The sequence below is a fragment of the Schistocerca nitens genome, chromosome 2 (assembly GCF_023898315.1).
Source record: "Schistocerca nitens isolate TAMUIC-IGC-003100 chromosome 2, iqSchNite1.1, whole genome shotgun sequence".
Taxonomy (NCBI): Eukaryota; Metazoa; Arthropoda; class Insecta; order Orthoptera; family Acrididae; genus Schistocerca; species Schistocerca nitens.
The window spans coordinates 439,079,949-439,096,956 of record NC_064615.1 but is presented as its reverse complement, the minus strand read 5'-3'; the positions used below and the strand labels follow the sequence as shown (position 1 = coordinate 439,096,956).

General features: G+C 42.1%; 1 protein-coding gene across 1 annotated transcript in view; it reads right to left on the bottom strand.

Moving 5' to 3' along the window:
* Nucleotides 1-17,008, bottom strand: part of LOC126235072 (Down syndrome cell adhesion molecule-like protein Dscam2) — a 159,327-nt gene that overhangs the window by 38,140 nt on the left and 104,179 nt on the right. Inside the window, exons 2-3 of the mRNA XM_049943805.1 lie at nucleotides 12,153-12,328; nucleotides 7,877-8,040 (exon numbers count right to left, since the gene is read on the bottom strand). Of these exons, the coding sequence (XP_049799762.1) occupies nucleotides 7,877-8,040; nucleotides 12,153-12,328 (340 nt within the window). The remainder of the gene's footprint in view (nucleotides 1-7,876; nucleotides 8,041-12,152; nucleotides 12,329-17,008) is intronic.

Below are 17,008 nucleotides of genomic sequence, written 5' to 3'. Positions count from 1 at the left end.
GCAAAATACTAACACGAATTATTTACAGAGGAATGAAAAAAAAAAAACTGGTGGAAACTGGCCCCCAGGAAGGCCAGTTTGTGTTCCTGAGACATGTAGGAACATGCGAGGCAACTCTGAACCTGCGATTTCCGAAGATAGATTGAAGGCAAACCTACATATACGACGCTTGTAGAATTAGGAAAAGCTTTTTACAATATTGACTGGAATGTACTCTTTTAAATTCTACAGATAGAAGGAATAAAATACAGGAAGTTAAAGGTTATGTAGAAGTTGCACAGAAAACAGACTGCAGTTATGAGAGCCGAAGGACGTGGAAAGGAGAACAGAAGGCAGTGTTTGAGAAGAGAGAGAGAGGTAGGGCCATATTAGCCCTCACGTTATTCAGCCTGTTCGTTGATCAGGCTGTGAAGAAAATCAGTGAGAAATTTTGGAAGAAACTTAAAATTTAGGAACAAGGAATAAAAACTTTAAAGTTCCTCCGTTATATCCTGGTTCTGTCAGAGACAGATGTGGACTTAAAAGATAAGTCGAACCGTATGGATAGTGTCTTGAAAAGAATTTATAAGATGTACATCAACAAAGGTAAATGGAATGCACGGATAGTGAAATGTAGTAAAAGTTTGAAGCCAATTGATGGTAAAAGAATTAAATTAGAAAATGAAGCACCAAATTTTGTAGAGGAGTTTTGCTATTTGGGCAGCAAGGTAACAGGTGATAGCCTAAATAGAGAGAATATAAAATGCAGCCTGGTAATTCTAAGAAAGGTGTTTCTCAAAAAGAGAAATATTTTATACCTCATATAAATTAGAGTGTCAAGAAACCTCTTCTGAAGGTGTATGTCTGGAGTGTACACTTGTAAGGAGGTAAAACGTGGACGGTAAACAGTAGAGACAAGAAAAAATGTAGAGAGAGATCAAGGCTTGACTACAGAAAGCAGGTTCAAATCGACTGCAATAATAATTGATTGCAACAATAAATAAGTAAATATGCAGACATCTGTTTTGTGATATGTCCTTCTTTTTCCTTCTAACACGATACAAATATAAACTGACTGTGTGGACTGCTGAAACAAATGTGAAGAACCAATTATACTTTATGGGAGGACATTTTGAAACCGTGATGTTGTTACATCATACAGCTCGAGTAACAGAGTTTACAGGTCTTTCTTAACTTACGACATAAATAGGACTCCCCATCAGATGAATGTTTGGTTACTGAAAGATTCAAAATCACATTAAATTATCTATTTACTCAATTTTTTTCAGGCTCGTTTCTGTGTCGCAATTTCCTGAAGAACGACGTTATTTCCATTGAAACTGTATATTTACTGAAAATAGTGCTTATTTAAACCACTAAATGTCAATTTCGGATGGAGACGCAAGTTGAGTTCACCAGAGAAGGCCACGAATACAAGTTACATGATGACCGAACATCAGGAAATTACCACCGCAAGGAAAAAACCACGGCATCTAAGCATACATCACACAATGGGTAAACACTAGAGCAGGAATTCTTATAAACTAAGCCAATTATGGGTCATTGGTATGAATATTATTTACATTGTCTTCTTATCATGTGATGTGACAGGTCTTCTCATAAACTGTCACATAACACATTTCGTAATACTTTATGGTCATTCCCCTGATCAATGAAGTCATTCTTTTACACTGCTTCGCAATTGCAGACCATATTCATTACAACCAGTGACTTCCTGTTTACTGCTTCCTTTTTTTCCTCTTTGTTTTATTGAGTTTTGATTCCCTCCAAAGGAGGCAGGCTGACAGAATTTTTAAAACGTAATAAGAAGATAGTAAGTAGTAAAAGTAGGCGATAAAAACGGTGACTTCTAAATTGTAAAATGGCGGAAAGTTGTGGAAGTTAAAATATAAAACAAAGGGTGGGCAATGCTAATTAAAACACACAGCAAGCAAACAGGTACAATAGTAGATGGACAATTAGAAAACATGGCGACAGCCTGCTTTCTATTTGCAAGAGATAAAATATCACACCCAGCGACAGTTTGGTTTCTGTTCACAATATTTCAGAAAAGAGGAACAACACTTAACACTCATTTAAAACACTGCACTAAAGAGTTGGCACAAAGATGACACATCACAGCCTAGGACAGATGGAGGGTGACCTGGACAGATGAGGGGGAAAAGAAGGGGGAGGAGAGGAAAAAGCAAAGTGGGGGGAGGCGGGAGGGGGGAGGGGGGAGAGGAGTCAATGAAGGGAGAGGACTTATAAGGCAGGACACAGCAGACGCAAGAGGGAGTGGGGAAATGCGGAAGAGGGGGATGCAAAAGGACTTGGGGGAGAGAAGGGGGTCAAAGAGAGTGTAGGTGGGGAAGAGGAAAAAACAGGAAGGGAGGGGGAGGCGAAGAGGGAGCCTGGGAAGAGGACAGAGGTAGGGAGGGGGAAGTGAGGATCAGAGTTGATAGGAGGGATAGGGATAAATGAAGGGAGAGAGGGCATCATCCGGGAGGGGGTTGACAGAAGCCATCTTGGGAAAGGAGATGATGGGTGTAGAGGTGGAGGATAGGTGGGACACATTGGTGAAGGGGCGGCAGCGGGTGGGGTTTGAAGAGGAGAGGAGCAACCAGGGGATGGAGGGGATGAATTTTGCGGGAGGTGTAGAGGACTCTGATATGTTCGAGGAAAAGAAGCAGATGGGGAAAGGAAGCAGGTCATAGAGGATCCGCGTGACTGCCTTCTTTTCAGTTCCCTTTTATTATAGGACGAGACTGCAAAGTTGAGAGCCTATGAGCTGGCTGGGAAAACATAAGTGTATTAGCATCGATCAGTACCATCCTTACCAGCGTCTCACAGCTGGCAATGGGAACGCACATTTCCGACAAACGCCGATAGTGGACGCACGGGGACCCGGAGGATCTAATGATGTGCGCCTACTGAGCCACGCCTTCACCAGCGCAGACTACGAGTGCCCTCTGCCGCTACGATGTAGGATGGCCGGCAGCAACCACGCTGCCCAGTGTCATCCGCAGTCTTCTACAGTCCTCAGTCTTAGACAGCCTTCGGCAGTTCACTCGCGTATTAGTAGCAGGAGCCTCATACAGCACGGTGCTCTGTAGTGTGGGTTATACAAACTTTATTGCTGTTTATTCTTTTGTAAAGTTTCATCGCAACGATTGGAGACAGTTACAAGTTAAGTAAAACATGTGTTTATTGTGTTTAAGTGTTCGTCAATCATTTCTGCTCCTGTCCAGCTTCCCTACGACGACAGCTGTTGCATCACTCTGTAGCCCACCTCTCCTTACTGTTGTGTACGAAGTAATACACAACAATAAGAGTTCTCTTAAAAGATATGAGCAGAGTCGTAAATTTGTTAGACTGGAACTGAACTCTGGCCTCAGGCAGCCAATGCAGCATTCTTGGCCTCCTCCCCCATATCTGTCGATATCTGATAGAGAAAAATACAGACTTGTTTGAAAAATCCTTTTATAAAGATGAAGAATTTAGCCAGGTGTTGCTTTGCAGAGGCCAGCAACGCTGCAGAATGACAAAAGAGCGTTGTTTCCCAGAGAGCATGCACTTTTTTATGCGTATGCATGTGAAAGCTCTCTTATTTGTCAGCTTCAGAATTGAATCTTGGAGTGGGAGAAGTCTCCTGGCTTCTTTCTCACATCACAACACTGCTAGTTAATAATAATGAACTCAGCAAGAGTTTGTTTAACCCTGTTACTAAAATTTTACTGCATGGAACTCGTAATGTCTGCTTCTGTTGGCCGGCGTGATTCCTGCTCCGACAGGGCATTACACAGACGTCAAAAAAAGTTTGCATCACCTCGGTTCCGAGAGTTCCCAAACCTGTACAGAAAATTGGAATAGAGGTCAACGTAAACATCATTTCTGCTCTTCTTATTGCTCATGAAAACCACACATTGTACGTTGTACCAACATAGACCTTCAGAGGAGGTGGTCCAGATTGCTGTACATACCGGTACCTCTAATACCCAGTAGCACTTTCTCTTGCATTAATGCATGCCTGTACTGTCCACAAGTTCATCAAGGCACTGTTGGTCCAGATTGTCCCACTCCTCAACGGCAATTCGGCGTATATCCCTCAGAGTGGTTAGTGGGTCACGTCGTCCATAAAAACCCCTTTTCAGTCCATCCTAGGCATGATCGATAGGGTTCGTGTCTGAAGAACATGCTGGCCACTCTAGTCGAGCGATGTCGTTTTCCTGAAGGAAGTCATTCACAAGATGTCCAAGGTGGGGTGCGAACTGTCGTCCAGGAAGACGACTGCCTCGCAAATATGCTGCCGATATGGTTGCACTATAAGCCGGACGATGGCATTCACGTATCGTACAGCCATTACGGCGCCTTCCATAACCACCAGCGGCCTACGTCGTCCCCATATAATACCACCCCAAAACAGGAGGGAACGTCAACCTTGCTGCACTCGCTGGATAGTGTGTCAAAAGCGTTCAGCCTGACCGAGTTGCCTCCAAACACTTCTCCGACGATTGTCTGGGTGAAGGCATATGCGACACTCATCGGTGAAGAGAACGTGACGCCAATCCTGAGCGGTCCATTCGGCATCATGGTAGACCCATCTGTACCGCGCTGCATGGTGTCACGGTTGCAAAAATGGACCTTGCCATGGACGTCGGGAGTGAAGTTGCGCATCGTGCAGCCTATTTCGCACAATTTGAGTAGTAACATGAGGTCCTGTGGCTGCACGAAAAGCAGCGTTCAACGTGGTGACGTTGCTGTCAGGGCAGGTAGCGGTCATCCATTGCAGTAGTAGCCCTTGGGCGGCCTGAGCGAGGCATGTCATCGATCGTTCCTGTCTCTCTGTATCTCCTCCATGTCTGAACATCGCTTTGGTTCAATCAGAGACACCTGGACAATTCCCTTGTTGAGAGCCCTTCCTGGCACAAAATAATAATGAGGACGAGATCGAAACACGGTATTGACAATCTAGGCATGGTTGAACTACAGACAACATGAGCCGTGTACCTCCTTTCTGGTGAAATGACTGGAACTGATGGGCTGTCGGACCCCTCCGTCTAATAGGTGCTGCTCATGCATAGTTGTTTACATCTTTGGTCGGGTTTAGTAACATCTCTGAACAGTCAAAGGGACTGTGTCTGTGATACAATATCCACAGTCAACGTCTGTCTTCAGGAGTTCTGGCAACCGGCGTCATACAAAACTTTTTTGATGTGTGTAGTAGGGAGCACTTGCTGCTGAACGATGGAATCGTAATGACTTGCTGCTAGGAGATTAGGGTGTAAGAACTTGCTGCTGGCAGCTGGAGTAGACAGTTGCCTCTGGGAGATGGAGTGAAGACTTGTTATCTGGGGACAGAGAGCGAGCTGAATTCAGTCTGTCGAGGCGGTAGCTCTGCTGCCCAATGCTTTCGTGCTGGGCGAGTTGGGTATGATGAGCGAGCACTGAAAATACCGATATGATAGGAAGGCAAACTTAGTTCACTCCCTTCAGGGGTCATTTGCCCAATTTTAACCTTTCGCAACCAGCTAGTTCCATTCATTATGCATTATGGTTGGTTCCCTGGTGTTGGTACCTATTTTTCCACGTTCTTTATATAATGGACTAACCACTCTTGCGGTCACTGGTCATATTCGCGAAATTTTCTCATAACTCTATTTTTATAACACCTACCCAGCTGTGCCAAGGTTAGATACTATGATTATGATCCCTTAACCAGTTGCTAAATGTTCATCGAATTATATGGGCACGTAAGTCATATGTCGATGTTTACGATAGTAAACCTGATTGTTATAGTGGCCACTTGTTTCTGTTATAGCTAGATGATCCCTCCTCCCATTAATACATCTTTGTTCGTTTTGTGGTACCAATATTTTCACGACTGATTGGGCAACTCTTATTAATTATCATTTAAGTAAAACATTTCCATTGTGTGACATTATCATTTGCTTTAGATTGCGTAATCATATGGGGTGCTTCCATTTTCTGAAGGGCACCAGAATTCAGTAAACAGGACAGTCACTGATTGTACTGAATACGGTTTGCAACTATGAAGCGACTATGCCAGACAGCACAATCAACACCCACAAACATTTAAATAGTGTGTTCAGCAATTTTAGCTATGTTATTACGGTGTCAGGAAAGTAGTGACGCTGTCAACAGCGTGGTGTACAACCTACTACTCTCAGAAGGTCATGGTTTACTGATTAGAAATGCAGGAGACGATATGCGACGTCTGCGATAGGGATACGTTTCCTTCCTCTGTCGTTTCGATAGGAAAGGCCTTAGAAACTCACCAAGTTATTCTTGTGATTCAACATCAGAAGAAGATTAAATCACATATATATTCTTGCTTGAGTAGTATGGGCATCGGCAAGCTAAATTTGCGTAAGACACTAAGAGAACTGATACAATAATGTCCTACCAATATCACAACTCGTATCAGAGTGTACAAAAGCTTGCAAAATAATCATTCACATTTTACAAGATTATAGATCCACATATAGAACGATTTGCTTCAAACGTAACAGTTCTTTTATTTCATGAATAGTTGTAGTTTCAAACCGAAGTTTTCGTCGAATGCTATTACATTATTGTATGGTTAATGTTCTTAACTCTTGTACCACTCGAGATGTGGATGCACGTATGCTTTTTTTTAATGGAATGCTATAGTTTCTTTAACGGAATTCGAAAGCTCACGAATAAGTGAGTATAATGATATAATTCTTGTTACTGTTGGAATTGAAAATTTCACAAAAATATATCCGCGTAGTGTATTAAAACACTGAAAAGCAAGGTAGCTAAAACCGGCTGTTGGGATGCAAATCTCGCCAAGTAGGGCTCTCATGTCATACTCTATCACTGTATTCAGAAAGAAGACAGGTCTAGCCCTGCCTTATACAACATACGTAAAGTGTTGTGTACGATTCCATACACAACGGCAAGGAGAGGTGGGCTACACAGTTGTGCGGCAACTATCGTCGCAAGAAATCTGCTAACACAGTGAACTGAAGAGTTACTTAACTTGTATTTCTCCAAGTGTACGAAGACTAATTACAAATAACACAGCAAAAATCAGAATCCAGCTATAATGATGTCAACTAGGATGGGACTTTCTGAACAGAAGCGATGATGCTCCAAGTGCAAGTCGATTGTGTGTCTGCCGCCAGCCATCCTTTATCGTGGTGGCAGAGGACACTCATAGTCCAGACCTCCTGGAGCCGTGGCTCAGTGGGCACGCTCCGTTGGGTCCAACAGATCCCATGTGACTGTTGTCGGCTTCTTACGGAAGCAGTGGGTTGGCATCAATATGTAATACCACATGAAGGCTCACAAATGATTGTTGAAAATGGAAAAATTTGCTATCCCATAGCTTAGGAAAACTTTTTAAAATGTGGACGTAGTTACGGCTGAAGCAAGTAATTGGTCGAAAGGTTTGATACGACAGAGTCTCGCATGAGAGCACCACTTGACGGTGTTTTCACCATAATGCCCTTCAATTTTAGCACACTTCTAGGATATTTTTGCACAATGCTTCGAGTCTAACATTAACAAGCAATTTATCACTGTACTTAGTGTTTCAAGAGCTGTCGGAAACCGATGAAAAGAGTACATTGTTCTATCTAAAAAAATGTAGTCACTTCAATATTTCAGATGAGCTATGATTAAACATTCAACTATGTAACATGCCACTCGGGATAGCAAATTTGCCAAAAGCTTGTTTTCTTTATCTTACCTGACTCACCATACTGTGCCTTGGTCAGCTGTTATTTGCTTTTTACATACTAATTAAATAAAATTGGTTGCAATCGTGAGATACGCTAACAATATATTGTGAACCCACTTGCATAGTGAAAAGAATAAACAATATCCATTGGTCAGTTAGGCTGCCTACCTCTGAGGCGAGCAGGCGCACCCTGCTGGAGGGGGTGAGCAGCTGCGCGTCCTTGAGCCAGACTACCGACTGCTTGGGGTGGCCGTCCGTCGTGCAGTTGAACAGCGCCGTCTTCCCCACGTCCACGACCTGCACCTGCGGGCTCATGTAGGCCGACAGCTGCTCTGCCAACAAGCACACCAAGATCCTGAACCACACGCCAAGTGACAAAGAAACAACTGTTTCTATCCCAATTGTGAAATCTACTGCATTCTACGTGACCATAGTTCCAATATTGTGTATTTTAATCTTAATTCATTTGGGAATCAGAAATCATCACAATAATTTTAACTGTCGTAAGAATAATCTACGATAAAGCGTTATATTTGAAATTATGACAAGTAACAAATACAGCTAACTTGAAATAGCTATGTTTTCATTTTCGAGAAATAATTTTTGCCCAGTTTGAAGTTCATACATTTTTCTAAAAGATAACGCTGCTGATGGTTGAAAGCTGTGACAGGTTCACACGCGCTGAGACATTCCAAGCATGTAGCACAATAGCGCTATTTCTTTTTGAGGCGCGACAGTAAAGTGTTCAGAATTTCGTTGTCCTCAAAAGTGAAGTAACAGAATTTTGCTGTACAGATATTCACATAGTTCAAGTACTGACACACCCTTTATGGAAATGATTCCTGTGAGTTAACTGCATCATCATGCTGCCATATTCAATTACAGTTCTGAGAAAGAAGTCTCTATGGAGTCAAACGCCCGTCGCAAGAGAAGCTCTGTTAAGACTTAATGGTGATAGTCCACTATTGTTAGTCACTCCTTCAGTCTTCGTCAACACTTTTAAGTTGCAGAGGCATATTTATTTATGATGCATTTCGTTTCAACAATCGAGAGGACAATTCAATTTGCTTTATGCCACTCAAGAAGTCGGAAAGTGGGTCACCTCGTTCAATCAAGTAATGAAAGCTGGCTATATTTTTATGAAGTTCCCTCTGAAGTCTAGCTTAAACATATCACCTGTTACACATCTCCAGGGCAGCAAGTTACGTATTTAGTTTTTCCTGTGTTTTTTTAGTAGTATATATTGCTCAAATTTCGTGCATGTTTTTGTATTTAAGAGATTTATTCTCATATTTATAAATGTGTATTCAGGCAGTCAATAGCGCAATAGTTGCCTGTTTGTTTATTTTGAAAAAAGTGACCGTTCGGTTCAGCCTAGTTAGCCACTTAGTCCGGCTCCAGATGTCGCCTGTGACACATCTCTAGGGCAGCAAGCTACGTATTTATTTTTCTCCTGTATTTAGGCTGAAACTAAATCCGTATTTATAGCATAACTACGAGGTGCAGAGGAAAGATGTATCTTGTTCAGTCTCATTTAGCTATGTTTCTTGGCATTGTAACTACAAAAACGAGCACGTCAGCCATGAAAGAATTTACGAGTAAGAGAGAGATTTATTACATGAGTACATGTCAGCAATTGACTGCATCGAGCACCATGTTGGCTATCACAAATGTCAGTGAATCCTTATAACTTGATTCATGAACACTAACTGTAAGTCAGAGACACACATCATCGTTCATGTATACGTTTACAAATTTTAGTAAGGATTAACTTCAGGTTGAAAGCAACAATTCGTGAAATTTGCTGTTTTTCATGTAACTTTTCAATTTAGTAATCTAAGTGTTATTACGGCCGTCTCTAGCTGCGCGTTTGTTCATTAAGTTATTTAGTATTTCACGCAATTTTTGAAACTTAGCCCATGCTTTTGTTTGATTTCATATTCAGTATTGATAGTCAAGCAGCAATAGCTACACTGCAAAATGAAAATAATCTTTATCTGCTAACATTGTCTTATGAATTACCTACGCTTTTCGTGATATACAGGCGCTAGGCGTAATATATGAATTACGCAATTGATCGGCAGCGCTCGTGAGATGCAGACGCTTTGAAGTGTGTGTTTGAATAGAATAGGGATGAAATTGCACTGATCTCGAGATTATGGTCAGTTTAATCAGTCGCGCAATATACATGGAATTTCATTGTAAATCCTTGTAAATTCGTTATGACCTGTAGCATGTGAGATTTGTTCTAAATCTAACTGTAACTTCAAATTTTTGGTGGAAGGAGATTTTTAATTGAAACGTGCGACGGTACGTCACATAAATGGACATTTGGAGAAAGAGAAAGGAAGTTTTTGTTATGAGACGTGTGAATTATAAATTATTTCAAGACTGTGTACGTGTGCGCAATGTATAACAAATAGTAAAGAACGTAAGTTATTTTTATCAAAACACAAATATCTATGTAATTAACAAAACACAGTTTTTTTGGTATAATCTCTGTGTAACATAGGCCAAGAAGATCAGAGACAATGCTTTGATTTAGCTATCTCTCCTGTTTTCCTTTCGTCTAGCGGTAGGCCGCCATTGTAGTGCTGTCTGATAATTAACGTAAGTTTTATCTGTATTTTGAAAAATATAATAGAAATTGGCATTAGAAAGTGTGTATTATTGACTTAGTTGTCACCTCTCATGATTGTAACCATTAATTATAATTAACAAAATTTTTACAGAACTTCGTAGTGCCGGTAGTTCATCTCCCCTAGCAGGATTTAGTCGGCCATTACGCTGACTGTATTACTTAATTAACACATCATGTCATAATATTAAATGTAAATGCGAGAGACTTCTCAATTTTGATCTTTCATTAATTTCGAAGTTAAAATTAATTTCAGTTACCAAAATCCACAGCACTGAATGAATTCAGTATGTTTCATTTTGGCCGCCTAAAGGCAGGCGAGATTCTCTCCAGTTTCGCCTTGCAAATAATGAACAAGAAATATTGAAAATCATTACATTCCGCAATATCTCAGTTAATGTTTAAGTAATTTGGTACATAAGTAACCAGTAGCCCCTGAGATCCATATTAATTTTTACAGTTTGCGTAAGAATACGCATATTTTCTTTTCTAAATAGCAGCGCTCACGCAAACTATTTATTAGAAGGCGGCGAGTCACGCGTTGTGTTTAAAAAATATTATATCGTACGTACTTCGGGGCAGCCGATGTCCGTACGAGTGTTATCGCGGTATAAGTTAATTAAAAGTCTCATGCTAACCCACAATATTTGAAGCCACCCCAACCAAAATCATAAAATATAATTATAAAAACAAAATTATGTAATTATTCTGTGATAAAGTGCCCCCACACCCACACACATACAAATACACTTATACCGTGAAAAAAGGTACCCTTTCTTGATTCGTAGTTAATTGTTGTTAGTTAAAACCTTCGTTGTCCACATCACAATGCGCTACTGTAGGAACACCTAATCTAGAAATCTATGAATTGACGAGATCTACTAGCTATGATTGGCCAACTGGAGTAACGGATTTGGAGACTGTACTGTCTGCCATCGGGTTTCCCTAAATGGCAGGCAGCACCGCATAACAGCCACGCTATGAGGGAAACAAACCAACAGCCAAACAGGCGAAGACATCAGGTAAACACGCCGAAGATTCCAGTCGATTAATAAGAACCTTTCCTCGTAGAGGTCGCCGCGACATATCCAGCCACGGATTCCTACGCCGGGTTTCTATTGGCTCCAGCTCACTATATAGGCCCGGTCGGTCGAAGGCAGACCAGTCTTCGTCCGCTGCTAATGGCAATCGCTATAGCAGAGTCTCCGAGAAGATATCAACGAAGCCGCTGTAGTGCAACGCCGATCGAAGTACCAGCCGACCGACAGGAACCACATCTCCGGCTAGATCGACGGACGTCTACATCTATTGTACAGCCAGCTATTGTATTGTAGAAGAAGTTACGTTCAATAAATTGTTGGAGAATACAACAGAGATAAAGAGTAATGTTACACTGACCCTAATATTTCAGTGGGAGTGTTGCAGCCTTATAATTATAAGTAGAAATATCGTCTTTTTCCACTTTACAAGTTATTAGCTAAGATATTAGTGTTTGAGCGAGCCAATAGACGCTTTCTAACATCTTATTTAAGAGACCAGTTCAGATCCGTGTAAGACAGTGGTTCATGGTGTAACCATTTCATTTTCCGTCAGTGTAAAATGGCGAGCTGTCACAGTGGCTTTCTACAGGTGGGCCTAAAATAGTCAAATTCATTACGTTTCATTGCCTACTGTGCTGTTGCTTTTATTCCGTGTATTTATCGATTTATGGGCTTCCAGTAGATTGAACAGCATATTAGTTACACAAATGTACAACAGAGGTACTAAAAAGGCCGTGGTGATGTGTTGCGCGCACGGCGTACTCACTGGTGACGAGCAGCGAGGTGGAGGCGCGCTCGCTGCCCACGCTGTTGTTGACGACGCAGGTGTAGCGGCCAGAGTCCTCCAGCTGGGCGCTGCGCAGGTACAGGCTGCCGCCCACCTGGATCACGCGCTCGTCCGTCGTCACAGCAACGCTTTGCCCGCCGCGGCCCCGGTACCACCTGTAGGCAAAGTAGCCGTCAGCAGGCATGCTGTGAGCGTCTAGAAGAGAGAATAAAGATCGACCATCACTTTCATCTTTGGTGCACTGACTACTGTTAATCCGGTCCTGTGACAGACCAGAAGTTTGCGCTTGGAGGTTGTAACAGACCATAATCAGGGGAAACTGATCTAATGAATCGTACGATACCAGATCTATACCAGATAACATAAGAGGTACACGGTACACGAAGCTAATTTTCAAGTTACGTTACTTTTAGGTTGGTTTATGTAGTTCGACAACCGAAGATAAAGTCACAAGATGATAACCATCCTATTAATTGTATATTAAAATAGCCCAAAAACCACATTTTAAAGAACAGTAGCACGTTAAAAACATGTGATTTAATTTCAATTTAACGATTTTTTTTTCAAAGCAACAACGTTTACTTGTAAATTTCCAGATCTGTTCCGTACTGTACTCAGTAATATTTGATTATTCACTGGTTAACATTTGATAACCTTGCTGTAAAAATGTCGCATGCATAAAAATTGTAATTTTGTAAAACATAAACATCTTTTGTGAGTTAACATTTTGAACACTTTTATTTTTTTTGGTATTATTTAAACTTTTTACCGTCGTAAATATGGTTTACAGACCTTTTGAGGACCTATAACGCACTTTGTTCATTTAGTTTCACCGCTTGTAAGTACCGTATATTAAATGCGTAAATTAATTTGATAATATTGTTCCAGTATTTTCTACAAAAATGCAGTTTATTATAAATACCAGCGCTGTGCGCCGAAGGTAGCTCAGTCGTACTCCTCATTTATAAGAGTAACAACGTATGGTATGTTGTATAGTGGTTATTTGCTCTTTGTTATGGAGTAGTTTTTGTACTGGAAAGCTTTTGAAGTGCTCTGGATGAAGTGTGGCGTGAAATGGTCGTGATAAGGAATGTTGTAGTGACAACGTTTTCATCTACTTGTCTCAGTAAGTATTGAAAATGACCAATTGCTAGGACCAATTGCTAGTTTTCACATTCGTCATAGAAACATCCCGAGTACCTCAAGAATCAGCCTGACAACAACAAATTCCACTAACGAATTAAAAACCCTGAATATTTTATTTTCTACATTGAACTGGTACTCTTCGCCATATCCATATATGCAAACACTCTTAGTTGCTGGACTATGGAAATGCCTGGGCGTCAGTGAGTTGACTCGCTTGATTTAAATGACTGGTAAGAGTCCCATTTCAAGGCGAATGCCTCTTATGTAACTAGTAATTTTGTAGAGGTACGAGAGCTCATTTCATTCAGTCTCTTCATTGCCTGTTACGATACACTATCGCTAAGTTCATTTTGTCATTTTCTTTTTCAATTAATACAGCAGTTGTATTAAGATGCTTGTCTGTGTGTTTTAGCACATCCAGACCAGCTATTAATATTGCTTTTCCGATTTCACTGTGAAATTATAATGTCTGAAAACATTATTTCATATAAAAAATTAAACTGCAGATCAATGCCATACAAACAGTTGCTCTGACTCATTAAAATGTGTAAATGGTGAGCGTATATATAGTTAAGTTAGGTATAGTTCAGGTCTGCAGTAAGCCTTTTCAGTCGTATAGTTTGGTTCTGTGGCCCAAAGTAAAACTTTGTAATTGAAAGTAAGTAAATTAACATTCGTTATATAAAAAGGGAAGAAACTAATTTTCATAATGACAAAAAATCGAAAATTCTATTTGTTGAACAAAAAAGTCGAGATGAATTCGGTACGATGATCACAACTTTAAGTCGTCTGGTTTCGATGAACTTTACATGGAGACCACCAATACAAAAGTTGCGTAAAAATATTTTGTGTGTACAGTTCGCAAATATTTATCAAACATTACTATACACCAGTTATTTTTACTAATATGAAATGAGAACAGAATCTTAAAAGAGTAGACGAGAACATTGGCCAACGGCGTTGTCGCATTGGCGACACCTGTTCCCGTCATATCACTGAAGTTTGCTGTCAGGCTCAGCTAGCAGTTGAATGGGTGAGCGTCTGGGTCAGCCGAGAGCCGTTGGCAAGCGGGGTGCACTCAGCCCTTGTGGAGCCAACAGAGGAAATTGATTGACAAATAGCGGCTGCGGTCGTGAAAACTGACAACAGCTGCGAGAGAGGTGTGCTGAGCACGTGCCCCTCCATATCCGCAATTCACTGGCGCCTATCGGAGAGGATGAGACGGTGGTCGGTCGGTACCGCTGGGCCGTCTAAGACCTGTTCGGACGGCAGTGAGAACACTAGTAAGATTACAATTTCAAATTAGCTTGAGCGATAATCGCCCCTACCCCACTATTTTCGAGGACAGGCTATCCTGTTATCGTATCTCCTCTGCCACTAATAAATGCAACGCCGTTGTCTCCGACATCAAGCTTATTGACAAGACGATTGGACAAAACAATAGTCACGTCCCCCACAAGAGCACAGTGGCTGCTTTGGAGCAATGTAGATGGGGGTCGTTATGTGGCCCTCAGTCGATGACGTAAGAGATGGCAGTGAAGCGGCTTGTATGTCCCAGTCGGCTGAATGGAATGAGCGCACTAAGACATGAGGATACGGAAACGTGACAGAATGGCAGGATAGAGTATGGTGTAGGGAAGTGCTCATAATAAAATTGTGAATAAAGCTACCCGATTTGTTGGTGTATCTAAAGAGAGTAACTACCATGTCTACATAACCGCTCATAGTCAAGTAACACTACGAAAGAAAAGTAGTCGTAAAAAGACCCTGAAAGAAAGGGCAGAATACGAGTGTCACACCTTGTTATTGACTATCGGTTCCAAACCCAGCAAGACTTTCTGGTCTCAGTGAAAGCAGGTCTATCTATTCCGGAAGGAACTGCATGAAATAGTCATTTGGCCTCGCAAACGCATACTGTTGATAGCAGAATATAAATCTGCATATGTTCAACGGGCCAAACGAAACGCAAATTGGACAGTAGCTGACAGGCTGCGTACAGTGTGGCATGAGGAGTCAGTACTACGCCTCTTTTCAAATGCTGCAAGGCGTCGAATTCTCCGACGGCCCAATAAGGCGTTTAATCAGCAATGTGTGGAAGGTGTAGATCAGATCGCAAGTGGTTCTATGGTGTTTTTGGAGTGGTTTTGGTACAATGAATTGGTAACATTAATTCGGAATAGAACCGTGGACTAGAAACAGGATGTTTATTTCAGTACTCTCTGAGCCGTGGCGCGGCTCTCGGGCGCAAGACGCTATCGATTACTCGTCTGGTTGAGGTTGGCACTATGTGCGATCGCGAGCGCCTCCTGTCGTAGCGGGTCCTAACGGGGGAGTGAGTACGAGTAAAGGGGAGTCTGGGGCGGACAGGAGGGGAGAACGGACATTGCGGCCGCACTCTGAGGCGACAAGAGAAGAGTTGTTGTGCACGGCCGAGAAGGGGCGTTGAGCAAGGCGGCAGTCAGCATCGCTTTCCGGGGAACAGAGAGTTGCGGCAGTCCAGCGAGCAGACACCAGCTCCGGGAGCAGTGCTCCGTGTTGTGGACGTGACGTGGGTCGTATTTTGGCGCCGTATAGTTTGCTTGGTACGCATCTGCTGCTCCCTTATGCCCACGTGTGTTGTTCTGTCCGTATGTGCATTGAAAAGGTTACGCTCCGGCTGTAACAGTGGCTTGTGCTTTAAGTTCATGCGCCCTGACTCATTTTTTTGCTGCAGGCAGCTGTAATTTCAAAGATTTTTTTGTCGTGAACAAGACGGCTAACGTGTGACCTGTTTTGGGTTTTGGAGTCCTATTTGGGCAACCTAGTTATCATGCACACAAACGTATTGCTGCCGAGTGAGGTTAGCCCTAATCTTGTGAAACTGAGCTTTCAGTGACTGGCTCGTCTGAAAATTAATTAGTTTAACCTTTGTGGTGTGTTTTGCTTTCAATGGTGAATTTCTTGTCATTCATTGCTGTATGTTTCGCCGTTAATGATAACTGTAAGATAGCAAGGTCTTGAAGGGCTTGCGTATCGTGACTGTATTTTGGCTACTGTTTAATTTGATTTCTTGTTTATCGGTCTGGTGAAGACTTATGCCAAGTTTACTAATTTCCGCCTGTGGTTCGGAAGTTGGTTTGAAGTTATATCCGTGGGTAAATCTTTACTGCACCTAACTGTTAACTCATCTTGCGTTGAACTAATGCCATTATTAAATCGTTTCTTGTGTGCTATAAATTGTATTACCCTAGACAAGGAGACAGGGCACATTCTGTGGTCGAGGGGTAGGAACGGTTGCTGCTTTGCGCATGGCGTTTTGTCGCTCGCTATCATTTCCCACGTTAGTACGGGCGGCGTGAGATTTGTTTGCTCGCGGTTGTATGGCCGCTAGTCAGCTGTGCCTACTCCCGCTTCAGGGTGTGCCGTGTTTCGTAAGGAGTACGCCGACTTTGTCACTGTCACTCCTGTGTTGTGTCGGCCGCTTACCGAAACGTTAGTCTGTTTTAGCACGGCGGCCACTGGGCCGTGACGATGTCGGTTGATGACCAGCGTTGGAGCGGTCGTCAGCTCTGAGTGGCTTCGGTCGCTTGGACTTGGCAGTTACCTTCTGGTTAAACGGATCAAACTTGTTGATTTGCAGTAAATTCCTAAGCAGTTTGTGAGAAAGGTTGTAACTGAGCTTTCCATGATTTTACACAATTCAAGCATTT